Source organism: Cynoglossus semilaevis, chromosome 4 (assembly GCF_000523025.1).
Source record: "Cynoglossus semilaevis isolate Cse_v1.0 chromosome 4, Cse_v1.0, whole genome shotgun sequence".
NCBI classification, from domain to species: Eukaryota; Metazoa; Chordata; class Actinopteri; order Pleuronectiformes; family Cynoglossidae; genus Cynoglossus; species Cynoglossus semilaevis.
The window spans coordinates 15,984,116-16,011,857 of record NC_024310.1 but is presented as its reverse complement, the minus strand read 5'-3'; the positions used below and the strand labels follow the sequence as shown (position 1 = coordinate 16,011,857).

At 39.1% G+C, this 27,742-nt stretch overlaps 1 protein-coding gene across 1 annotated transcript in view; it reads left to right on the top strand.

The window, feature by feature from the left end:
- grik4 (glutamate receptor, ionotropic, kainate 4) overlaps positions 1-27,742 on the top strand; it is a 261,758-nt gene that overhangs the window by 93,316 nt on the left and 140,700 nt on the right. Inside the window, 1 exon segment of the mRNA XM_025055124.1 lies at positions 19,157-19,290. Coding sequence (XP_024910892.1) covers positions 19,209-19,290 — 82 coding nt within the window. The 5' untranslated portion in view covers positions 19,157-19,208.

Here is a 27,742-nt window from a genome sequence, read left to right as displayed (position 1 = left end):
CCTACAGACTGGTACTGGTCCACGGTACCCTGTCCTACAGTACATCTGAAGAAATGAGGTCAAAGTTCTGGAATCTACTATTACGTCTTTGGGCTTGAGTGAATGACTGTAAAACTGTAGATATTTGAAGAAGATAAATAACACTAGGCTTAAACTCTCCAGCTCCCGTGGTGCATTACCAACATGGTGCCCACTTCTCCTTTGGGTCTGGTGTCAATGGGATTAACGGAGTACAGAAAGAAGAAAATTGGCAAATCCCAATGGACGACAGTGGTGAAAACACAGCCACTGTAAGTTCCACCAACTCCTGCTTCCACAGTACAGACAGGAATCAGTGACTGTTGACCAGTATGTTACTTTTCCGTGGACTTTTTGTTCTCATGAATATTGTGTGGCATTCACAGCACAAACCTGGGCCGTGTCACACTGGCAGCCCTGGTTAAAATGATTTGTTGTCAGGTCCGGGTCACATCAGCAGTGGATTGTGGGTGGCAGCAGTGATGCAGGTCTGAATTCCTCTGACAGTTATTCTCATTCTTTCACTGCTGCTGCATGTATTCCTCATGACACCACTTGCCCTCACCTTATGCTGGGAGGCCAGTCTACTCTGCTGTTGCTACTGCGCGACCAACTGCATTTTTTTTTTTGGTCAAATGGTGTCAGGCAGTTATGACTGACAGTTATGGAATAAAACTTCACCCGCAGCTTCTTGTCTTTTCTTTGACTGTTTTTTCTTTTTTTTAAACCATGGCACGTATTAATCTGTGGTTCATGATTTTATCTGCCTGGTCTCCATGATGTCAGAATATGTAAACGGTGTTTGAGAGTTCAACAGACTTCCTGGCTCAGTCCAGTATTTACCAGTGCACCGATGCCTTACCTGCAGCACAGATGCTTTATAACCCTGTGAAAGCTGTTGGTCAGCGATGTTAGAGTGTCAAGGCCGCTGTCCTTTCTTCTCTGGGCTGTTGTCGTTCTGCCGGGCCAGGCAGTGTGTCTTACATGACATCACTGCAGTGTAGGTTGCTCTGTGTGAACCTGAGAAGCAAAATAGAGAGAACAAAAAAAATAAATAAAAAAGGTAAAGTAAGGTTAAAGTCTAAGCCAGAGGTATGTGTAGAACTGGAAAAAAAGATGAAGAGCCAGGAGAAATGAAAAGATGTAGAGTACAAAAGAGGCAAAAACATAAAGAACGGTGTCGTGTTCCTGCTACAACTGCACTGTATTTACACTTTACAGTGAATGTGTATGACCAAGATGACCTATGTGTATATATATGTATATACGTAAATATATATACGAACACGGAATATGTATATATATATGACGCGATGGTCAAACCATTGGACAGACCACGGATTACATTGGATTGGTGTGAATGAAGACAGAATGATGTGGTTGGAGGTGATTTACAGTTCTGTGTGGACTGACTGATGGATTCAAGACCAACAATAATAATAATAATAAAAAAAACAGATTCATCATAGCTGGGTTGGAGAAGCTCTGTTTGTTACCATGGATTTATTTCTGTGTGTCAGTTGGTGAGAGTGGACAGGAGAGTTGATTGATTTAGTGAGGGCCATTCCCATAGCTGGAAACTGTGGTGATATATATATTAACTGAGGGCTTCTTCTTCCTCCTCCTCCTCTTCTTCTAGATCTTCTTTTCTACCTCCTCATCGGACAATGTTCTTATTTTTCCCGTTCTTCTTTCTCTTTGTTTTCTTCTTTGTTTTCATCTTATTTCTGCTCCTCCTTTCTGCGTTCTGTCTTGTCTCATTTACTGTGAAACTAAACCATCTCCATGTCCTTCTTTAATACGTTTATGAATCTTCTCCACTACCTCTCCTCACAGAGAGCGATTCATTTTTTATGGCTTTATCCTTCTTGGGGTTAAATGGGGTGTCAAACTCATTTTCACGCGGGCACTATATCAGTTCGCCTTGAAGGGCTGCTTGTAGATGAAAGTCTGTATGGACGTAACTACTCTATTAGGTATTAATGAATGTTTCTGCAATTGATTAGTATTTATTCAAGTCAGAAATATTGTACATTGCTCTGTGTATTAAAAACATATTTTAATTTATCAGGTTAAGAAATGCTTTTTAAGATCCCACGGGCCACAGAAAGTAACTTGGCTGGCTACATTAGGCCTTAGGCCATTAGGCCTTGAGTTTGGATTTTGGATGTGCCTTAGTCCAATACCCGTACCACTAACCATAAGCAGGGCCAGTGACCCAAATCATCATCCTCATATCAGTTTGTAAAGCCTGGTGTTGGGAGAACCCTGGTGAGGATGTTTTGAATGTCATTAAAGTTCCTCACCTCAAACTGTTGAAGTGAGTCCATTTATACTGTAGACTGTAGTTAAACCAATGATATGTGGCCCAGAATCTCATTTATTACCTATTTGACACCCCAGATTTTAAAGGGTCCTGGTGGTCTGTCCTGGCTGTGTCCACCGAGAGTTTAGGTATTAGTCAGAGTCTACAGTTTACAGGACTTTGAAATTGGAATAGAAAGTGACAGACTGAGTCATGGATGAGCAGTCAACTGTTATTGAATCCTTTTACCTGCAGTGGTGCAAATATAAGCAGTAACCTCAGCTTAGAGTAAAAATGAAATTTCCTCTGCTGCACAGAAGCCGATCATGTTTTAGGTTTTGGGTTGTGTGTAGTGAAGGTTCGTAAACCGCTCTGTGAAAACACTAATCCTGCAGTACTTGGTTATTTTGTCTTTTTGAAACAAAACAACAGACTAAAAAATGTCTAATTTTTTAACTCAAGTAATTTTTCCAACTTTGGATTTGGTATGAGATCTTCATTGTATTCTTTCAGATCAAAAAGATTGGTTTTGTGCTGATTTTTTATAAAGTATGGCTCCAGTGTACTGTAAGAATTTTAGTTGTTGGACTAATATTATTTAAAATCTTTAATATTCTTATATTCTTATTTTTAAATATTCTATTTTTTTTTTCATGCCCATGTAACTTTTTGCTGGTTACCTAAGATCAAAAAATGGATCTTAGGTAACCAGTGCTACAAGACCTCTATTCCAGTGTCTGGGCCGGATGTAATTAAAAAAGAAAAATAATGTTGTGTGGTATTTGTGTGAACATTTGTTATTAATTTGCTTTCGATTCCAATAAGTCTAACTCCTTGAAACGGTCTCCCCCCTTTCCATTCATCTTTTCGAGACTAACCGTACATTACAGTCAACCAAGGTTTATATCTTTGTTTTCAGTTAAACCCCAGTGAGTGTCTACAAATCAGGACCACTTTAGCACACTCAAATAAGGAATCTAATTGATTCCCTCCCCATTCCCTCCCCACCAGCGTAGTTAGTCACACCCACATCTACAGACATGACACATGGTCCATTAAGAACAATAATAAATGGACCGAGGTAAACAGCATGGTTTGAAGATGACTCCCCTGAGAAGACTGTGCCACTTGGTAGAAGAAGGTAGATTGTTATTTAATTGACGGTTGAAGTGAGTGGTCCAACTTCTCAGGAGGATTTCCATCATTTACCTTCTGAGGACGAAGTACGTTTACGCACAGCAACAGTGTAATTATGTTGAGGACTGGACTCAAGTCAACACTGTTTTGACAGAGGGCTGGTTATTTTCATCACTTTGATTTCCAGTCATCATGATTGTACCTTAATGTGTATAATTGTATTGTATAATTTGTATTTTAATTTCTATTTAAAACTTAAAAGTTAAACTTAAACTTAAACTTATTTAATGTAAGTTGCATTTTATAATTTGTATTTTAATTTCTATTTAATGTAAGTTGCATTAACAGTTTCAACTGGACCACTTTTTCATGAGTAAATATGGATGAGAATAATTTTTCATCATCAAACGCCGAGATGATGGCGTACAGCCACATGCATGTTAATGGACTGGCATGGACTGATAAGGCAACCGCGGATTAAGCTTCAATTGGTGCTTATCAGACACACAGTGACCTGTGTATTGATGTAGTTCCATGGATAATGTAGAAGGGATTAAGGAACTTTAATCCTGAAAGACAGAATTCAAAAGAAAAAAAATCTAACCCCACCCTGGTAAAATGGGGAGGGTGCCATCAGGAAGGGCATCTGCCGTCCAGAGTTTAAATTAGTGCTGGTCATAACGCTGCCAAGGTAAACTCAGACAGAAGATGTAAAAGCTGGTGAAGTCATAGCGCCCCGTGTCTTTGTTCTTCCAGTTCTCTCAAGGTCTCACCAATCAGACGCCAGAACAATCATCAGTGACTCATTGTGATGTAAATGAGCAGGGACTGTACTCTCAGTTCTTCACAGATGACACTCGCGTATGTGAGCACATGCACATGTAAAACTGCCCTCAGCTCTATGTGCATGTAATATTGTAATGGTCCATCAGAACAGTACACTGGACTTGATTGTAGCTAAAACACAATAATAACAAAATATATTAAATATGAAAAAAATCATATACATAATAGACAATATATATTCGATATGACAATTTTTTTCCAACAACATTTCTGGTAACTATCACTGCCTTCAAGTCAAATTTGGGAAATATGGATAAGACTGCATATTTCCTGTGTTCATGTTGCTAATAAATAAAATTACAGACAACTCACAGAAATACAGATCTTAAAGTATTCTCGTGTACATGTCTGGATACCTATTGAACCCTTACCACCCTAAATAAAGGGTAGAATCTCCTCCTGGGTCTATCAGTCCTTGAAATGCGTAGCAGCCAAAATCTCTCAAGAAAGATTTACATTTTGAAAAAGCTCTTCCAAAACCATCCAATTTTGATGGTTTCATGCCTGCTGTATATTGCACAGTAACAACAACACATACCAGGTCATTTAGTACATTTAAAATATGTGTATAATTTCCTGCGTCCTTTCAGCAGAGGACAGGTCTCAAATGTATTAACTAACATATCTGGCTGTTAATAAGACCAGACCAGTGTCAGCAGGATCATGCAGCCTCATCCTAATTATGTCCTAATCGAAGCAGTGGGATCACACTGATGGCAGTTTAATGTTGTCCATTTAAAAATATATGTAGATTTTTAAATCAGAGCTGAGGTGAATGTACAGACCTTTTCCACTCAGGTGGAAACAGTAAATAGCCCTACTGTGTGACATAAGCCGTGTGACAGAGGAGTCAATGTCATCGTGAATGCCTCTATACCACTGCTTATTTAACCTTGAGATATTCAATTACCATGACTCTCCTTTCTCTCAGTTAGAACTCGGAGTCAGGAGCAGTTTAATGTCAGTGTCATTAACTGTGACGCCGTGGAAAAGCAGGTGTTTGTCCTTGCTCCAAATAACAGTGTCGGGTCACATCAGATGGAACACGATGTCCGTTCATTTGGAATACGCTCCCATTTATTGAAAATTAAACAATAAAGCACAACAGGGCAGATGCTGTCTGCAGCCAGCTACTTATGATCTGGTCCAGCTGTCGGCCAGCCTCAATATTAGAGTCTTGTTTCAAAGTCAGTGAGAAAGAAATTGTGTTTTAAAAGGGGATTTGAGTCAGCCTGCTAGATGCTGGGTGTGCACTGGCATTCCAAAATGATGGCTCTGTCGTAACTTTATCTTTGTCTTTAGGATAACCAAAGATGACTTATCTACTGACTCAGACTGAGAGAGAGCAGGAACGTATGGTTGGACTGATACTTTGGAGCAAAAGTCATAAAAACATTTAAAACACACTATTGAATTCCTGCTTCATTTTAAACCCGGAAATGCAGCGAGAGCCAATGGAATGAAGCTAAAGTCTTCGGAGGAGAATCTTTGACCTCAGTCTGGACCCCTCACACGTCACCAACAGCTTTGACACATTTTACAATATCTTTGTCTTTGCTCAGGTTGAATCATCATCAGGGTTTTCAACCGTCAACCACACAGTTCAGAATCCCATTTTAACGCCGACCATTTAACCAAAGAGGAAGGCAAAACTCCTTAAATTATTGAAGTTTTGTAGCAGGGTTGGATCTTGTGGAATTTGTTTTCTTTTTTTTTTACCACCACTGAAAGAAAAATTTAAAAATAACTTGAGCTCAGTCCTCAATGAAGAATTCACAAATACAGAAGATAGGTAGAAAAATTGAAGATTTTTATTTTCAAATTTGTCATTGTTGGACCAAACCTACTGAGAATATGCAACAGCGTCTCCGTGCATGTGTTTTACAACCTGGGGGCTGGGGAACTAAATAGTGTCTTTGACAGTTTTTAGATGAACAGACCTACGGCATCCCTCGTGGCCCAACATCAGCACTTCACTCTCTCTGCAGGAAAAACAAGAGGTGCCCTTGGGTTCTTCAGCCTCAGGAAGTTAGCTGGACCTGATAGAGTGCAGGGAAAGGTAGCAGCCATCAGCCATCTTCACCAAGAATCTAAAACTCTCTGTGCCCAGAGCCAACACTTCTACCAGCCTGAAACTAAAATATCACCCGACAGAAGGAGAACTGTTTCACACACGCTGCTGTCGTCATGGTTTAAAAACAGGTGGTCCAAATGAACATGGTTCTCATGGTTCTGGTTAGGCAGCTTGTCAAAGAATAGACAATAAGGAGTCAACCACCTAAATCCTTTTCCATAGGGGCGCCTGGAGATCCAACAGTCATTGGGGGGAGCCGGGGCAGACCCTGGATAGTTCCCTAGTCCATTGCACGGCCACATATAAACACAAACAACCACTCTCTCACACCCTAACACCAACACCCATCCCATATCTCTGAGCTGCCACTGTATCTTCCCAGCAAACCAGTGATCTTCCAAAGGCACCAATCACATTTTTAATCAGGTGGTGCAACAAGAATATTTGATAAATATAATAAATACAAAATACACACACATACTTTGAGTGGTCTTCACCTGCAGAAAGGTGTGGCGAAGTCAGACCATTTACAGTTTTAAGTTCATCAATATTGGACACTTAATTGTAGACTGATTTTTTATTTCATTTGGTATTTCCAAAACACTAAGTTCTTTTGCAAATTGACTAAATATCCAGACTTGACATTTATTTAATTATGATTGACATATCTGACATATCAGCACTTTGCGACTTCGACTTCAGGAAGAAAAGTTAGATTATTGAGCAGTGAATGTCCATTCTCTGTGTGTTTGGAGATATTATTGAGTCATTGATGCTTTGTTGATGGTGCGGCTGCAGCGTTTGACACGTGAAATGAGCCATAAAAATGTCATATAAATGTTTATGACGTTTAATAAAAGTGAAACCTCCGTACGCTCCAGTAAAATGGATCCAATCAGATTTCCACTGACAGTAATCTAATCCGCTCGGGTCTGAGCCAATGTTAGTTTAGTCGTTATAGAGATGCCTGTGGGTCAAAGGTCATTTGTATTACTTTTTCTGCAGGACCTTGTGCTTTGAATGAGCAAAGATAGATATTTTAGGTGTAATACCAGTGTATGCAAAATAGATGTACTTTAATACAAAAACCCACATGCACATATACTGACAGTACTCATTGATTATATGCCTGTCTGCTAACCAAGTGCTCAACTCAAAGTACTCATATCGTATTTTAAATGGTAGTCAAAGTAACGTAGTAGTAGTAGTAGTAGTAGTGCTTCATACAATGTTACAGCTGCAGTTCTGTCTGTGTGATTATGTGCTGTTCCCAAGCCTGCTCGAAACTGGTTCTTACCATCATATGATACACTCTTGTATACCAGTAACCCCGCCTCCTCAGCCCACACTTCACCCCCTTCCATTTCCCTTCCCATAAAGCCTTGCTCCGCTCATCATTTACTAATTGTCACTCTTTATCTTTGGTGCATAATCAGCAGGTTGCCTCTGACCTACCGTAACCTACCCAGCAGCAACTACAGCGCACGAGGGCTAAAAGAAACGTCACCTTTTTTTCCCACTTCGTTGAGGTCTAATTATTAGACAAGGTGAAGTATGATGCTTTTTTAATTAGCTTATGTCAGATGATAGGGTGAGGCATGTTCCTGTCAGATCAAACAAGCTGCCAGAGCCTCACAGTTCACATGTCACATTTGACCGGTGTGGGACGAGCTTTTCCTCTTTTGAATAAGATCAGAGTTGACCCCCACATGACCCCATCTGAGAGAAAAAGATGAATCATGACTGATTGTTTAAGTTTGATTAATTATTTTATTATACGATAGCTAACTTGACTGCTGTGACTTAACCATGGCTACCTTGAGATTTTTCTTATATGTTTATATATATATATACACACACATATATATATATATATATATATATATATATAATACATTATACATACTCGAGATATGAGCTATCTGAAATACGAATTTTCCAAGTTACAAGAAAGCAACTTTTGCAAGAATTTCCCCCTGATACAAGTCTCTCTACCGCACATTATTTAATTGTCTCTGTTTATATGTGACCTATGTGCAGATTCTCACTTCCTATCAGCCGCTGTGCCTTATTATTGGCAGGCTCAATGTGAATGTGATGGTGTGTTCCATGTAAGTAAACAGCCTGGAGTGAAGCAGAAACGTGATTGTGATCCAACGTCGTCAGCGTCGACAGATATTATTATTGATGTCAGCGACACATTCTAATGTTTATTAGTTTTAATTAAAGTTGCTGAATTGAAGTTATTGCATATGCATACTGGTGTGTGTGTGTGTGGGGGGGGTTACTGTGAATATTTAATTGACCCTGGGGATCGCAGTAAAACGGTGTGAACACTTTTTACCTTTTCTTCCCTCTGTCATCAACAACATGTCATCTAATTAGTACATCTGTGTACACTCAGGAGGAAAAAGACATAAATGGGACTTTTTGTTGAATTTCCTTTGTTGTTTTAGGTGTCCTCATATGTGGACCCTTTTTCACATACTCATGGCTTAAACTGCCTCTGTCCTATCTTAGTGAATTATTAAAAAATATGACAGTAGACTTAAAGTGCATTCACAAAACACTTCATTAATTCTGCATTTTTTTTTCTATATTTACACTGTGAAAAAAAGCTTTGTGAACTGGTCTCTAAACAGTTCTTGAGTAATTTCTACGCCAATTGAGTTTAGGGCAGAAACATCATCTTCTGCTGTTCATTATGTTCACTTTCCAGCCCACAGATATTCTCAGCTTGAGTCTGTGATTGTCTTTGACCCGGGCCGACGTGATGGATGATTTACATGGAAGCTTAATATGATGCTGACACCACGCAGATAGAGAGTACCGGACTGCAGTGACTACACTATTCTTACCGCTCCGTCTCGTTCCCATTCTGGTCAATGATGGGTGGTATAATGTGTGGATTCAATTTATAATGGGGCATTCAAACTGACGGAGGAGAAACCTGCGCTGTACAGTGAGAAAACATGTCTACGTCTGGAACATGTCAGATAATGGCAGTAAAGGCAGATTGAGCAGAACTGGCTGCAGCAGCAGCAGCTTCTGCTGATATGTTATAATCCTGGTGACTATTGTTCGGTTCTGTGAACACACACACACACACACACACACATTGGTAAACACACACTAGTTTGGCTTCTTGTAGCTTGAAACAACATTGATTTTTATGTTTATTGCATCATTCTCCCAAAACTAAACTCTGACCTTCTCCTGTTTCCTGGTAGACTTCCGGAGTACTATCCTTTAAATATGATTTTACAGTGTACACTGCTGTGGCAATATTTTGTGACTACAATCAGGCTGCTCTCATCATCTTCAGTTTAATTAGTTTGGTCGTTCTATTGTGAAACTAAAGAACCGGTAGTTAATTAAATTAGATTGTTGACCCCCCCTGGCAGGGGGTGTCAACGTGCTGCATTAATGAGACTCACATGGTCATTACATTTGAATTTTCTTAGCATTATGAGCAAGCTTTGTACTTGGAGTGCTTATGGTGTTAATTAGAGCTGAGTTCTTCATCATTTTCCAGATGAAGGACCCCCAAACTAAAACAAGAGACAGAGAAAGCCCCTCCCCCTCCATTATTTTATATTATCATAGCCCTATGCAGTATGAAGTATAAAGTCGAGCTGCGGATGGCTGTACCTTCCATGGAGCAGCCAGGCTGGTGCACCTGTTTGGCCAGGGCAGAGTACTTGTGTCCTGGATACTCCACTAGTAACAGCTTTAGAGATGGGATTACAAACTAGAGATGGATCGATCCGATACTCAGGATCCATATTGTCCATCAGTCAAAGGTTCAGGATTGAACATCGAAAATAATAAAACACTGACTGCAGCTGACTGAAAAAGAGCAGGGAGAGTTGAGGGACTGAAAAAAAACATCAGTTGCTAAATTAAAGCAGAAATATGAGATAGATAGAAAGTGGCGTCCGTGAATTAAATTGTCCGTCTGTACTGTTTACGTGCTGTGATTGTAGTGATGTTCTTCTACTGACGCCCCTGCTGTTTCATTAATCAGCTTCATTTCATTTCCTGGGAATGAGAACAGAAGTTTATGCTTGTATATGCAGAGTGTAAATTTGTAGAAGTGGCCACTCGTGTCCAGTCCATATGCTGGACATGAGTGGCCCAGAATGGTGGAGCTATTTACCAAGAGCCTACATCAAATACATCAGTGAAGGAGAACTGGACTCTCCAGATGGTCAGGTCACGACCCTGCCACGTACCAGACTCCATACTCTGCTGCTGATAAAAAGAAAAATATCAATGGCTGTTGTTTTTTATTAATAAATAACAGTGAACGTTGCAAACTAGTAGAAACTTGTAGTTAAATGAAATACACATACTCGTATTTGAAAATGTGTCTTAGGAAGAACACCTTGGTACCGGCTCTTCTGGTTTTAACCATGATTGAAAGTGATACTGTTTTCCAGAAAGCAGGAGACAGTGTGTGGTGTGAAAGCTCTGCTCAGTTTCTGTTCGGCAAGCCTTGTTATCTTCGCAAACATTTTCTTTTAATATGATTTTTATTCATTTTATCATTTGTTTTATTAATATGTTGTGTCTAATGTGATGACAGTGTTGGTTTAAAAACATTTTGTTCATATAATTTGTTTCCTTTGCATCTTTTGTTGATGAGAAAAACACAAAACTACCCGCAAATCATTTTCTTGCTCACCACAGAGTTGTGCCCACCTATAACATACCCTAACCTAAATAAGTATTGGCGAAAGTACTCTGTATTGGCAGTTACGACTCCTGGCAGACTACTCTTCCTGGAATGCTATGGTATCAGCACAAAATCCTAATCAGTATCCACAAACACACAGCCCCCTGGGAACCAATAACTAAAACAAAACTGTTGAAGTTAGAAATCTTTTGCTGTAATCTCAATAACATTGTCAGTGTTTACATAAACAGAGTGTTTCAGAGTCACAGGGCAATTATTGTCCCTGCAGAAAAACTTCACCTTTTCTATACAAACAGTCAAATTTTCACTGTCAGCAACAAGGTTTTTTTTTCCACTCAGAAAGTATTTTGCCGATGCAGAAACCCACCGTTTTTTTACCTGCTGCTGACTTGCAGAAATCACCCAATACGGTTTTGCATTTGTAAAATATAACAGCTGCTATATGGTGGTATCTTTACCTTTGTGAGAGAGTCGTAAACACAGTGTGACCTGGTGTAGATTTGTACTTGGACATATATTAATATTGTGTATATTTGTGTAATAATATTTTGTTTGATCATACATTAATGTATTTCTGTATATTAATTATATATAATATTACTGTACAAACAACAATGTGCAAACAAAACATTTTTACAATAACAGAAATGACCTTTTTTTGGACAAGTCGAGGGCCAGGAAGGGGCCACGGGCCAGCAGTTTGGGAAATCTGCACTAGAGGACTTTTAGATCACTAAGTATAAAGTATAAAGTGTTTTATATATATATATATATAAAGCAAATGTGTGTGAGTTAGATGTAAGTACACCAACACAGTGAAGGACCCCAGAGGTGAAAGACCCTCGGGGCGGGAGAGATTGATAACGACACTGTGTTTCAGTTGCCATTTGTCTTTCATCATTTCCTCTCAGACCATTTTTCTTAAATAGGCTCTCTCTTTTATTTCTCCTCTAATGCTTCTGAAAAAGGCTTCATCATTCCCTGAAGCATCTCTGCTTCTCCACAGGCCACGTCTCGGGTTCTTTCAGCCAGCAGGAGAAAAAAAAAACTCCACATTAATCAGACACCAGTGTCGATGTGATCCCAGACAGTGAATTGATTTGAGTTGATTGTGGGTTTGAACTCCTAGTCAGGTTATAATAGTAATTATTACTGTTATCCCAAATACAATAAAAAGCGGATTTGAAGTGTGCATTTTGAATATGTTTTTTGCTTTAGTTTTTTATTTGATAATAGCTGTTCTAGTTTCTAATACAATGGTTCAAGATTTTTAAAAACTGCAACAGCAATAAAGCAACCTACTGCTTACTAACTGCTGAAATTAGAAATGTGAAATAAGTCAGAAATTTCAATGACATATTCTATTTTTTTTTGTTTTTGTTTTGTTTTAGTCAAAACACCTTTCAAAGCAGTGTTTCCATCAGAGAATCCCTTCTTTGTGGAATTCTGGGCATTGTGTTTGACACCAGTTCACGACCTGTTTCTTTGTCTGGTTTTAGGACTGAATCCAGTTCCTTTTTAATGTTCTTTCAGATTCGGAAAAATAATAAAATAGAAAATATGTAGCCAAATCAAAACCTGCTTTTATCAAGTTTCCATCTTAACAGTTCGAAAAACCTAGTAAAAAAAAACAAAAATTGTAAGAGTTGTTGGAGACACCTGGAGAAGCCTTAATGTGGCTTAGTTTTTTAAAATCAGATGCCTTCGAAATTAGGTGCTTTAGGATCTTTTGACTCACCATAAGCCAACCCCCCCCCCCCCAAAAAAAAAAAACCAGGAGATGTTGTTTCAGTTTTTAATGAAACACCTGCAGTATATTTTCTCATCTAATCCCATCCAACCATCACTTTCTCTCAAGGACCTTCGCTCAAGGTCTTCCCTTCATCTGAACGAATGGTTAAGTCTCCCCACGCCTCTGTTTCTATGGGCGCTGCAGGTGATGCAGTATAAAGTACACGTCTGTGGTTCAGCTTCAGATAAATAACTATTGTTATTTTTATTAATAATTCAATTAAATGGCAGGTACTACGTGGGGGTGTATTCTGGCTGATAGACCAATCAGCTCACAGCTGATGACAAATAAATACAATTATCAGATTGATTTTGTATAAAGTAGCGACCAATGCTGGGACCTCTTTGTCAACAAGCTCATGTAGCAGATGGAAATTTCCACTTTTCACTCCTATGGATTCTCACTCCACTCATAACGTGTATTTGAAAAGGCAGGAGCTCTTGAACAGTATTCACGGCTGGACTGTATACAGTACACAGTACACAGTACTCTGCCTGCCACTGTACGTGACTGGTGGCTCTAATGCAGCACAGGCTCTATCATGTTTATTTTATTGCCTGGTGGAAGAAGGCAGACATGGTGCTGTAGGTGGTGGAGGCTGCAGACAGACAGACAGACAGACAGACAGACAGCTGTCGCCCTGACTGTCTGTCTGTGACTGTGGAACAAACACTGCAGCGTCTCCTTCAAAAGTTTGTGTGCAGTTTGTTTGCCACTCCAGGCAAACTTGGCTCAATGACTGAGAAATTGAATGTGTTTATGGGTGGAAAAGAAAAAGATTGAAGATCAGTCTGTTTGGGATGATAATAAGGGGCACCTCCACAATCACCTGCTCCCACTGATGCTGCTAGATGTACTGTACAATCGAATGTGTGTGAAAATGAAGAAAAAAAATCTGTTTATGAAAATAACAAACACCAGTCTAGACACTTCTGTCAACTCTCTTTCAAACTCCTCCTTTGTAGAATTCTGGAGGGAGTCTTTGTCGTCGTGTCACACCCTGAAATCCACTCCACCAAATAGGTTCAAGCGTAAACAGCAGCTCTAGATGGCAGGAAAGACTCCATAAACCTGGAAAAACTGGGAAATTAGTTCTGCTTCAGCCTTGGAACATCTTTATGGGCAGAAACTTTAGAGAACATTCTTACAACCTATTCATCTTTCCTCAAATATATAAGAAGTGAATGTGGTCCGCATCCCATATCGTTTCATGTGAGTTTCTGAAAAGGAAAAGTATGTGATGTTTTTCAATGCGTCCACAGTCTGAACAGCTCTCGTCTAATGTGTAGATGAGAGTGTTTATGTATGTACTGTATTCGTACTAACACACACATGTACTGTATGTATGTGTGTGTTTATATATGTGGTGTATATATACATACAGTATGTTTATATGTATATATATGAATACATATATACATATACATATATTTATATATGCAGATCCAATTTATACATAACTATGTATATACTGTGTGTGTACATATATATATGAAAATGAAGTAAAGGTCGACCTGCAATGAACACAAATATCAAAGATTAGAATTGCATTAGAATTTCAAACAACTGCCCTTTAGAGAGTTCAGATGAAGATCAGTTGCTTTTCATCCTCATGTGCCACAATTTATTGCCTAAACCAGGGTTGTCAAACACATTTTGGTGCAGGGGCTGCAAACAACCCAGCTAGATGTTAAGTGGGCTGGGCCACTACAGTCATAACATAATAACCTTTATATAACAATGAGTCCACTTTACAAGTATATTTGATAAATCGTATCCATCTTCCATCCATCTTCGTCCGCTTATCCGTTACCAGGTCGGGACCGCCACCCAAATCACATTGCACTGTACCAACCCCCCTGAACCTTCCTGTGGGTGGTGAGTCCACTGGAAGGTACCAACCGCCCTAACCAGGATTCGATCTTGCCCAGGAGGTGAACCCTGGGGGTCCACACCAATGACAGAGACGATGCCTCTGGGCCAAAGCGCCACTTAATGACCTTTGATTTTAATTATTTTATTATTTAGTTATAATGACATATAGTTTTACAAAACATGAAGTGTACGGTTTTTTTTTGTTTGGTATTTTTTCCATCAAACTGGCCTGCGAGCCGTATGTTTGACACCCCTGGCCTAAACCTTGGTCATTGATAACAGCACAATAAATTAGGGTCATGGGTTTTTCCCTCATTTTAAATTTTTTTAACATATTTACACTTTAATTATTACATTACATTAAAACATTACGTTATTATTAAATTTTTACAATAATGGCATTTTTTTCCAACTTTCTTCTCCCCTCATCTGCTCTGGGACTTTTGTCCTTTTTCCCTGAAGTTTAATATATAATGTCCAAATAAGAATGTCACTTCACTCCAGACTAATTTCACATCTAAAGCCTTTGTTTCCCCAAACCTCGTTCAGTACAGTGACCATTACACCAGAGTCATCTTTTTTCTGATTTCATCTCTCCTCCTCATTCCTGGGCCGTGTTTTATGCGAGCAGAAAAACAAAAGGAAGAGACAGAGTATCCAGCATTTTATTCCCCAGTCCAGAGCCTGTTCAGTATTCAGAGGAAGCCCATGCCAAAAAATGCAACAAGGACGACTCTATATCGCCTGATTGCCTGGCCCTGTTTGCCAAGTCGGTGTAAAAGTAATCTGTGCTCTTGTTCTCTTTGTTTCTTTTCACAATCCACACTCTCCTGTAGGAGAAAATTCCACCACATGAAGGAAGCACAAGGTTTTCTGTTCAATGTGTTCATGTCACAAGGTCAAGAAATATTTTTAAATATTCAGACTCACAGCGAAAAGTCAAAACTTTATCATTCAGGGTTGGTTTTAAAGGCTAGGGATTGTGTGTGGAAAACAAAAGAAACAACCTTCTGGTGGTTTCTTGGGTTTTTACAGGAAGAAACAACCTTCTGGTGGTTTCTTGGATTTTTACAGAAATGAAGGGAATTAGTTGGAATGATGGGACTTTTTGATAGAAAATCTTAAAGGTTAAAATCTGAGAGGAGTTGGAAAGGTGGAAAGGTCACTTTGTTAGCTTAAAACTGGAATTCACAGAATCCAAAAACTCTGACACATCACAGCAGCCTGACATCAGCAGATGAGGAGTTTTTATTTCATCCACTTTTGTTAAAAGTACCACACGTCAATTTGTGTCCAAGTTAGAACAAAAAAGATCAGGAAATGTTGAAAGAAAAATACAGCGTCAATCTCCGCTTTAAATCCAAGCCGTTATTGAAGTAGTGACGTTCCGTTAACCTACCATGGGCTGGTCTTCACTTTATGGTAATAAAACCCCTGCAGTGACTTCTGCTGCGGCATGCATTAAAATCAAGTTTAAGCTTCGAGTTTCTATTTTTATTATTTCAAGAAAGTACAGTCAAGGTTGTTCTATTTGCAGATTTAATTAAGGTGGAAAATGCTGTTTCCGGGGTGTGAGTCGGTTCAGGTCCTTCAAATGTGACAAAGTTCTTTGTGAAGCCATAACTCGGAGTTTGAGTTAGTTGGATAAAGTTTCTTGTGCACATTTTCTCCTTCACTCCTGCATGTACCTGTGTTTTAGCCTGGTTGTTGAGCAGTATAAACATAAACAGTTCCAGCGTTTCTGTCATTGTTTTCTAACTTTGAGGTACACTGTGCACCAGCGCCCCACGATTTTGATACGTCTCCATTTCCTGTACTGACCTACACACCTTTTTAGTGGAGCTTCAGCTAAACCCTGTACTCAACAGTAAAGGCATTGACTAGAGTGTGTCCAGTGCCATGGACAGTTCCCCAGTCCAACACAGAGCCACTTCAGTGGAAAAGTGTCAGTGAACTCCTTGTCATTGTGACACAGCACACCACTGCACACAACGAACTGTGACCTCTGCATGTTACCCAGGATGGTGCCATGCTCAGTGCACCTCAGCGGTAATGTGGCAGCTTGTGGATTCAAACCAGAAACCTGGACCGAAGTCTACTTTCTTAACCACCACTTTAACCACATTTATAACATAATCAATTTAAATGTAAAAAATGATTTAATATCAAAACAAACTCCATACATTAAAACCTGGAATTGAGGTGGAAAATGTGATTTAGTTGCTGTTTAGGTTCAGGCCACTAGGTATTCTTCACCAATGTTGTCCAATATAAAAATAAATGGAAAGCAAAGTACACAAATGTTACTATAAATTCTGTTCTGGTTTGTGCTTGTTGGACTGGACTGTGGGATGAAGCTGCAGAACCCTGAGAAAACCCACGCTCACAAACTCCACACAGGGGTTTGAAAAAAACAAACTTTATTTTGGACATGAAAACACACTGAGATGATGATGATATTTCAGCAATCCTTTCCAACACAGAATTTTCTACGCGGGAACCCAGAGACATGGCCTGCAAACTAAAAAAGAACATCTGAACACACATCAGCAGCAGGAGCCCAAGTGTCGACATAATAAACAGCAGGCAGATGAGATTAGAGAAAACTGCTGTAAACACTAAATCTTTGACGCTCCCGACGCTGAGATCGTGGTCTCTGTTGTTCTTCTGCCAACCAGGAACATACAACCGAAACAATTTCCACCGCCAGAGGAATAAGTCAAATATTTATGTTAGAAACATTCCTGTTGACTTAGAGGAGCACAAACACACGCAGAGCAGCTGGTAAAAAATATGAAAGGAAACGGCTTCTGGAACAACATGAAGGAGGAGAGATAATCAAGTCACACACACACATAATCCAACAGACACGGGGCTCGGCGTCTGTGGCATTATGTGTTTGAGTTTCGCCTAATTTCACAGACTTAAACCGTAGCATAAAAGTTTCTACCGCTGTGCCACAGCATGCAGACCAGAATATTATCGTCTCTAATTTCAACTATAACAGGGGTAATAACTTATGCTGTGTTAGCATCTGTAGCATCTGCCAGGAGTCAAAACAAAGGCTGAAGTGAAAGAGTAAAAAACAGACAAAATGTAAACACAGTCTGACAGATCACTCTGTTCTAAAGTGAACTTCCACTCTGTAAAAGTCTCAACAGTTCTGACTTTTTTTGCTTTTAACTCTGTAGCTCTTATTGATTTTGTTTTGCAGAACAACTCAGTTTCTTGATTCTCACTTTCGGTAAAGCGGTGGACTCTGCAGGTGAATTCACAGAGACGTGTCTAAACCTGCAGACGCCGTCATTTTGCAAAGAAAAAAATGAATCAAAACAGAGATGAAAAATGACTCTGCAGATAATTCTGCCGTTCTTCACCTGGATGGACATAAAATCCCTGCTCGCTTCACGTCTCTGTGCGCTAATTTATCAGTCGGCCATCGACATGAGGTCACTGCTCCACATTTGGCTCCTACGTCCTCTGAAGCCCCAGTAGATCAGACTGCTTCACTGGGACGTGGAGTTCTGCTCAAAGTAAAAACTTTTTTCCGACGACTCAGTCTTTAGAACCTGAGCGAACCTGATTTAAAAACATAAAACAGAGACAGCAGAAAAGTAACCTCTGAACAGCCTCAACATCCTGTATTACAAACTTATTTGAAGTTTGATTTTTTTTAGTTGTTACTATTATCATCTGACACTTTGAATATTTACACCCTGTGATGCTGCGTGTTTGTTTTCTGGTGTAGCTAACTTGTAAGGAAAAAGTTTGGAACACATTGTTTTTCTGGTGACATTTTGTAGTGAGAGGTTATCTTGAAGTTCAAGATTTGGAGTTAGGGTTAGAGTGAGTGCAAGGATTAATATTATGCATATATCTGTTATATATACAGTATATTAGGGTTTGGAGTTAGAGAATGTATGTATATATGTATAGTATACATATATACATACAAATATACATACATATATACGTTGTATATATGTATGTATAAATATATATGTATGTATATATATATATACATACATATATATATATACTCTATATAGTGCCCACAAAACACAAACATCTGTGCGTATATGTATGTCTTAACAATGTTAGTTATGGGGAAGACTTTGAAATGTTTTTGCGGAGACAGTAAAGGGACTCCAGAACAAGTCGGTTCCCGATCACTGTCTGTGATGTCAGTTCTACCTTTGAAAAATGTTCTAAACTCCTTCCTCGGCTTTTTTTTAAAAATGTAAAATATTCTCAACTCTGGCAAAAACGACCAGCGTGGGTCAGTGTGGTGCACACTTATCATTCAGTCAGAGACTGAACCCAGAATAAGACAAGACAAAGGCATTAGTTCATCACAGCCTGTCCAGTCCATACATCAACCTTCTCTCCTCTGTGTGGTTCTTATTCCAGGTGGCTGTGACAGGGCAACCCCCGGGGCAGGACCCATGAGGAGTCAAAGAAGATGCTCACAGCCTGGGCGCTTCTGCTCTTCTTAGCCATGTTGGTGAGAAGCACCTCCGGTGGCCCGCTCTCCTTCAGAATAGGTAAGACTGCACCACTAAGAACAAACAGCTGAGTGACAATACAGAGAGAGAGAGACAGAAGATGCTGCTTCAGTCTGATGATCTGGAGAAGTCTGCTTCAGAGATGAAACAACCTGCACTTCCAATTTGTAGAAAATGGGATTCATTTAGTTCTGAGTTGAGAGTCTAGCTCTGGGCAAACACAGATCAAGTTAAAAAAAGACATAAATAAATAGTACAGTTGCCAGCATTAGTGTAGTTATTCTCTGTGCTGAGAGACTTTAACAAAGAAAGGTATTTCCATTTATCCTAATATATTTGAACGACTCTGTCGTAACGTCTTTGTCCTCACAGAACTAAATGGACAAAAACTAGTTTTTCAGTGGACTGCTTTAAATGTATTGGTTTTCAGCTCTCAGAAATCAGACTGAAACCTGATCGGCAGAAAAGTTCAGTTGTCTTTCAAATGATTCAGAGTCTTTTAAAATGCAACGTCAATGTGTGTGTTTTTGTTTTCCTGGTGTAGCTATGCTTCTGGAGACATTTTGGTTCTATTGTCTAGGGACACTTTGTTGTGGTGAAAAAACTTTGTTGTTTATTGTTTACCGGAATGAAAAAAGTACATTCCGGTGGGAAAGACCTTAAAAAGCAAAAACATAATTGAGTTTTTTTAACTGCTTCATTTTCAGTGAATTTTACTTTTTCCTTTGTGTGATGACAAATGTTTCTCACTTTTCATTTTTAAATATATCATCGTACTTACTGTACTTCAGGTTCATACGACCTAATTTGACGTCAAGTGGGCCAGACCAGTACAATCATAACATAAAGAATTATAAATAACAATAAGTCCATGTTTTTCCCTTTTGTTTTCATGCAAAGAAGTACAAGTATGTTAGATATTTAGTATTATTATTATTATTATTTTTATTATTAAATGAAATATAATTATACAAAAACATCCTAACATAAAATATTTGTTTTTTTTTTAATTTTTCAAAATTTATGAAGTGGTCCAGATTGAACACCCTAGTGAGCTGGTTTTGGTCCGCAGGCCCTATGTTTGACACCCGTGAAATACATTGTGACTGCAATTTAAATTGAATTTACAATTAACTCGTCTTTTTTCATTGTCTGTATTGTGACTTTACAGAGACTTCACAGAAACACATCAATACCTAGAAACTAAATTTGTTCTTTAAAAATTCAGCTCCTCCGTCCATCACTACAGACACAGACCATAATACGCAGCAAAAACATGATTAATCTGTGTACTTCTGTGTATTTGATAATTGCAAATTCATGCTAAGTATCATCTTTGTAGTACTGTATTATAATAATCAAGTTTTTTACATGTACATATATATATATATATATATATATATAGATAGATAAAGCCGACAAACAAAGTTGTGTCCAAAGCCCCGGTGTCAGTGCAGAGCTGACGTTTCAGAGTTGGTGTTGAACAAGTCCCACTCTCTGCCAACACACTGATAATCAATGGCACTTGTTCCCTTTTGTTGTGATTCTCACACAGTCAGCAAGTCTTCTGTAACTTCCTGCCACAAACGGCGTTTTACAAATGTTTGGCCATTTTTCATTCAGGCATGGACCTTTGTAGGAAGGTGAGTGTGAGGGTGTGTGCCAGTGTGTGTATGTGTGTTTCTGGTATAACTGTATTCATGGGGACAGTGTTTTCCCTAACACTGTTTGTGAGGGGACGTTTTCTTTGTGGGGACATCTGAGTAAGAGGCTTCTTTGGTGATCAACGTCCAGTTTGAAGTTAGAGTACGCATTAAAACCAGTTTTGGTGTGTATGTGTGAGAGGACTGAAATGATATGGATTCCTCAGCGTTCACTCCGTGGTCTCTCTGTGGATTGCTTCGTATTTATAGCATGTTTTTTCTTCCGGAGTTTCTTGTCACTACAAAAGGCTGAATGTTGAAACTTGAGTTATGAAAATCCTTTATCTTGAACTAGAAGAAGGCTTTTTACTGTAAAGACCCACAAAGAGCAGCAGTGTAACGCTTAAAAAAAAAAACTACTAACCTAACCCTAACCCTTGTTTCCTGTACGTTAATATATATATATATACATATATATATACATATATACATATACAGTATATATATACTGTATTTATATATATATATATACATATCAGTGAATCACACCTTAATGTTTTCTGCAGCATCTTCCTTTTGTCGACAGGACTTCAGTTTAGCCTCGTCCCACTTAGACATATGCTCAGCTAGTAGCATCAAAACTCCATTGAACTTGTATTAAAACACTAGTATTCCCATCAAACAGAGGAGAAAAAACAAACATCAGTGATTTCTGCCATTGTCAGAAGAAAAAGACTCACAGAACAACATCTCTGCACCTCCTTCAAAGCCCTGCACCCCACTTTGTATTTTTTTAAATTATTTTAATAATCTAGTTTTCCATCATGGCTCTGCTGTATGGTGTTGTACCTATTCTCTCGGCACCATGTCTGCGATATAATAATATGACATATAAAAAGACTAATCCTGATTTTCTAATCCTGAGCCCCGGGTGCTTAAACGGAGATAAAGCCATAATAAAGATTTAATGTTGCAACAGTTCCATCAAAACATAATGCAGTTATAATGAACACCGACTCATGCATTTCAATGAATGAATCAAATTGGCATAAACAAGAAAAGCAATTATTGAAAAAAGCACAGTTTGATTTTCTATAAAGAGTAATCAAGTGTAATAATGTTTGGAGCCTAAAAGATACTTTTATTATTATTATTATAAATGTGTTTCAGTAGGAAAAGTCAAACTATTAGTTGATTCTCTTTTCTTCTCAAACAACATCTCTCTGGCTCTGCCTATAATTTTCAGTCGTCCATATTAGAAACCACTAAATAAACATGAACACTCGCTCTTTCTTCTGTAGTTTTCCTGCATATTTTTTTGGCTAACGTACCAACAGCTGCATCTCCAGCTGGTTCAAAGCCTGGGCCGGTTTATATTTAATCACCAAACCCTGTCATTACATTTAGATTTGTTGAGTTACGTAAGATGGTTGATGAGTAGTTAGGTGTGAAGACTGCCTAAATACCACTGCCTGTCTATATGTGCATGTGTTTTTTTCGATTAATTGTCAGTATATGGCATAAACAGACCCCCCCCCCACGCACACACCCACATACCTCAGAGTCCCTGCCATTTGTGCTGAAGGAGATGGTATTTATCACGCTGCTCTCCTGGGTTCTGCCTGGTTGGCATAATGTCACTCTCTGGCCTTCTCTGACTGCAGCAGTGCCAAAAACAACCTCCTACCCTCGACCTCATACTTCACCAACACGAGGCAGCAAACAGCATCAGCCTGTGTGTGTGTCAGTGTGTAGGTGAACAGAGAAAAGTTTTGTTTTCTGTCGTGTTATTTACACTGGTGCAGGAAAAAAAATAATAAAATGAGTTCAGCCAGATCTTGTTGTTTACACCAGGTCCTGATGCATTCTAATTACAACAGTAATTGGGGCAGAAAGTACCAGTTATGTTGATGCTACTGGCACTGACACCAAAGCACACACACTGTTGTGTTGTAGCAAAATGTTATGGAGTCAAAAAAGATGGATTACATCAATAATGACTAGAGAAAAAAAAATCAGTGTGGAGAAAAAATGCATAAAAATGTCACAAAAAAAAAAAGATTTGAATGACTTTAAAGAAGCAATTTAAAAAGACATAATGACACGTAAATGTTAAGAGATTCCTGATGGGATGGAATATATTTAGTTTTAATTTGTAAATGGAAGTTTGCAAAGCTTTTATACGCCAATATTATTGTTTGGTCATTCCCTCTCTCTCTCTGTCTGTCTGTCTAAGAGAGTGCTCTAAAAAAAAAAAAAGAAATATAAAAAGTGCAAATGGAGCAGAATGGACCTGGATCTGGCCCACAGTCTCCTCAAAGTTTAGACCACTTCACTCTATGGCCCACAGGCTTTCAGGATTTTTCAACATTTATCAAATGTCTATTCTCTTGTTAATATATAATGAAGTGATACAGTGTGTTCATTTTGCTGATGCTCAAATATCCCAAATGTAGACTCGAGAGAGAAGAGAATTCAAATTTGAAGTAGACTTTAGAAAAGGAAAACTTTCTACTTATTGTTTTCAGCCAGCAAAAAAAAAAAACGTGTGTGTGTGTGTGGGGGGGGGTTTGTTTCAACTTCGTGGCCACCTATACAGTCTTGCTAGTTACTAACTGTAACTAGTCACACCAAATATTGGAATGAACAACTAACCAGGTCTGTAATCTGCATGTTTTTGGATGTTCCCTAATTTAAGGGACGTCTTTTTTTCTGTTTAAACTCGCATTTAAAGCAAAACCTGAAAAAAAATCAATTTAGTTTCTAAATTGTTTTATTCTAAATGTAAAAAAAAACAATTTTTTTTTTTTTTTGGTAAAAAGACAAAATAACGAAGAGATTAGGTTCAGTCCATTCTTTGATTCATGTCCTGTTATTTTAACAGAGCGTGCTTTGTTTTATTGTTCTAAATTAGTTAAACACACTACAGTTAAAGTATCTTCCACAGAACAGCTGGGCCGGTTTATGGTCTGCGTGTCAGCGCAGGACTCGACCACATCTGACAAATAACAACCCCTTGCTTAACTGTGAAATTTACGGAGCATGAATCAGTTTCGAGAAAGTCATAAAACCAATGTCAGCAGCCGACCATCATCCGTATATTCTCTCCACGGAGTCTTAAACCTCATGTAGCCTCTGAATCCTGCAAAGCAGGAACCAAATCACTCTACAGAACCAAGTCGGACAAGTTCTTACTAGTTTTTGATTCATGACTCTCAGTGGTCTGAATTCTGTTGGTTTTCCCCTTCAGCAGTAGAGTCTTTGGCTACAGTGAGTACAATCTTCACCAGGGTTTTCTAAGCTAATATTGCTAATATCGGAAACGTCTCAATTCAAAAAGCTGAAGCCTGATGAGGTGATCCTCACTGCTGTAGAACTTGCATGCTTCCTGTTTCAACACCTACTGCCATGTTAGCCTTACGTTAGGATTGTCGTTAAACTACACATCAGCTTCGATTCAACCAATGAATTTCATGCTTTGTCCCAAATGTTATAGGTGAGTTCTCTGTCCACTTGAGCTGACGTAACTGACATAAAAGTCAGTAATGTTAAAAGTAAATATTGTATTCTTCTTCTCTGCCACTTGTGAGTTTTACTGGACAACACTGCCCCCATGATTTCAGGTGGAACTGCACCACAGTTACATGAAAACATACCAAATAAAGCACATAATGAACACAGGTTGAACAAACAGGCTTTGGCATCCTAAATCGAGAATTTGCTAGCTTAGCCGCTGTTAGCATTTGATCTTACCTACCCCACGTTAGAAATGTGACATCTGGTCCACCTCAATGACATAATAGCTAGCTAGAATGCGACATAACTCTTCAGACTGATGTTCTTTGGACCACGTGATAAAGTGGCCTGGATTTGTGTTGTTCGTAGTAATAGATCACTGAACTAATTGGTCAAACAGACGCCCCTTGTGTGTGCTCCTGTAATGACAGGGTACATCCCCCGCCGTGCTTCAAAATAGAATGATGGATTCACTTTTGGGAAATTCTTTGTACAGATGTATGTGCACACAGACACAAACACACACACACACATATTGTTCAATATATGTGTGCGTGCTCCCATAAAAGTCATGGCAGGTCGGTAAGTGAATGTGAAGCCCACAGGTAGAGCCAAATAGTGTCATTATCCCCGCTGAGTCAATACCTCGGCTCCGTGGACACCATACTGCTAAAGTCCCTCCAGATAAGCCTCATGTATTCTTTCAGTGACTTATTTCCACTAACTGCCAGAACCACCATGACTGAATTATGGCCCGTCAACCATGCTTGGAGCCACAAAGGCTAGGATTTAGGTGGAATTGTTCCATTTTTATTGTCGTTATTGATCTTTTTATGAGTGTACACAAAATCATCTTTTTATCCAAAAACAGAAACCTATAACCGGCTTCAAACTTTGAAGTTTACTTCCTTCTTAGATACAGTGCACACTATAAACCTGTGTTAATGCCCGACACTTCCTCCTTAGCTCATGTTATACAACAAGAGTGTCTTTTTATGTGAAGGCCACGGAGAAAAAGCAACATTTTATCTCTTCAGAGAAGAAAATGCCGCAGCTTGGTCCACGTGGACATAGTTTTCCGAATTTATGGACCGTAGTGAAAATGATTGTCCTACTCTGGTGCAGATGGTCAGACTCAATCTACCGAAGTAATGTCTATAAGAATCAGGGCATGTAGAGCTGGAGCCACTCCCAGCAGCCACCAGGTGGGGACTGGGTTTCACCTTTGACAATTTTCCAGTTCATCACAGAGTCCCACATAGAGACAAATCAGCTTTGACAATCCCAATCAATCCAAGACTAATTCAGACTGGACGCTTTTAGATTGTGGGAGAAATCTGCAGTACCTTGAGAAAACACTGGAGTGGCACCAGAGTACATGCAAGCTCCAGGCAGAACAACAACAACAATAATAATAATAATAATAGTAATTAAATCCCTTATTTGTCTCACAAGGAAAACGTTCACAGTGTGAGTCTCTGCAATCCACACATGCTGCCACAAGAGGCACTAATTAAGTATGTAGTTCCTATGGGGTTCGAACCCTGGACATTCTGCGTGTAAGGCAGTTGTGATGACTGCTACAGTATGGAACCACACCATGAGTTACCCAGCAGTTTTCTGGCAGCGTCATGGTTTTCCACATTTACTCATATAAACACTAACATCATCAGCATAACATATAATAAGTGTTAGCTGATAATCGTCATAGTAACCAGGTGCCAGTGATGCTGTTTCGCCCATGTCTTACATTCACATGTGCACATACAGATGAGTCACCACTGACTAAAATATGTCTCCGTCAGTCCCACAGGGGGAGCTTTACATTAATTCACCAGCGTGTGTATTGTGTCTGTGTGTCGGCTCGTGTGATTAAATCCAGGAACGACGCGGCGCACACGTCTGTGCAACGAGACTTTATCAGAATCACTGAATTATTTATGCCGTAAGCTCCGCAGCAAAGTGGGCTGCGTAATTGCATAACATCAGTCCTATCTGCCACTCCTGCCATTAACTAAACGATGGGTCCCAGTGCCTGCCCCACTAATTAAATCCTATGAAATTAATCATAAACTCTGCCCCTGTAAGTCAACACTGGAGATTTGTGTCCTCTGGGGCTCAAATTAAGTTTTTTCCCCTCCAAATGACAAACGTACTCAGGTTTATTTTGAAGTGACCAGCAGGAGCTCGGCTGCCTCCAGGCCACCGTAGACTTTAGACTGTCTCTCTGATATGACCTCATTACTGTGTAGAGTGAGGGGACAGAGGACAGACAGTTGGTTTGGAGTGTTCGCTCAGATGTGCTGTGCAGCTGCAGGTCTGGGAGTCCACACGTCTGGTTGTCATTGACCTGCCGACTATCACAGCACATGGTTCTCTAATTAATATGATGCAGCCTAATCACAGTGTGCTCCCCAGTGGTTCTATAACCTCATCTCACCTAACCTTACCTCACGTTGCTATTAGGAAAATCTGAATAATTAACAGCTCTATCCATCGTTGTGCATATGAACACAGTGTTTGAAAAATTGAATGGATAAAAATGAGAAATGTTTGTTGTCTCAAAAAAAAAAGAAAAAACACAACTTAGTGTTCTGCTACAAATGATCGTACCATTGTTAAAATCAACAGATATTATATAATAGATATATAATATAAGTTCCATGTAAATGTATGGAAAGATGATAACGATCAGTCATGGGGTAAAACAAAATTTAATTACAGTTTTTTTTTTCAGTTTTTGAATTTGTCTCTACACAAAGAGAATCTGTGTTTCCCCGATGTTCCCTTTAAGCTTTTATGTTATAGAAGAATGTTATAATTACTTTGGAGGACTGCACCTTCCCCTACCTGCTCCTGAGTGATCAGCATGTGCTGCTCAGCAGTCAGCAGCACTTAACACTGTCACGTCCTGACCACAGCAGGGATGGCTTTTTATAAATCCATCCATCACATCTGCACCGTAGGAACCTCTTTCTTACAGACGTTTTCCTCTGTCATCTAATCACCTATTACAGTCAATGCATTGATGCCTTCAATTCCACCAGAAACATATGGTGTTTCAGTTTTGTTATATCATATTCCATTTTTTGGTCTAAGCGTCCGTTGCCACGTGTTGTGATATTTGAGTCTAAATTGATGTGATGCGTCTAAGATATATAATAAATGTAGTTGTCGATCAGTGAAAAGAGCTGCCGTTCACCGTGGTGCATTTACAGCCCCGTGCATGACAATTCTCAGGGAACGACACACTGTCTGTCTCTCATTGTCTCCATTTTTTTTAATTGTGCTGCCGTTAAACTTTAGCTTTCCTGATGCCCTTGTATTTAGCT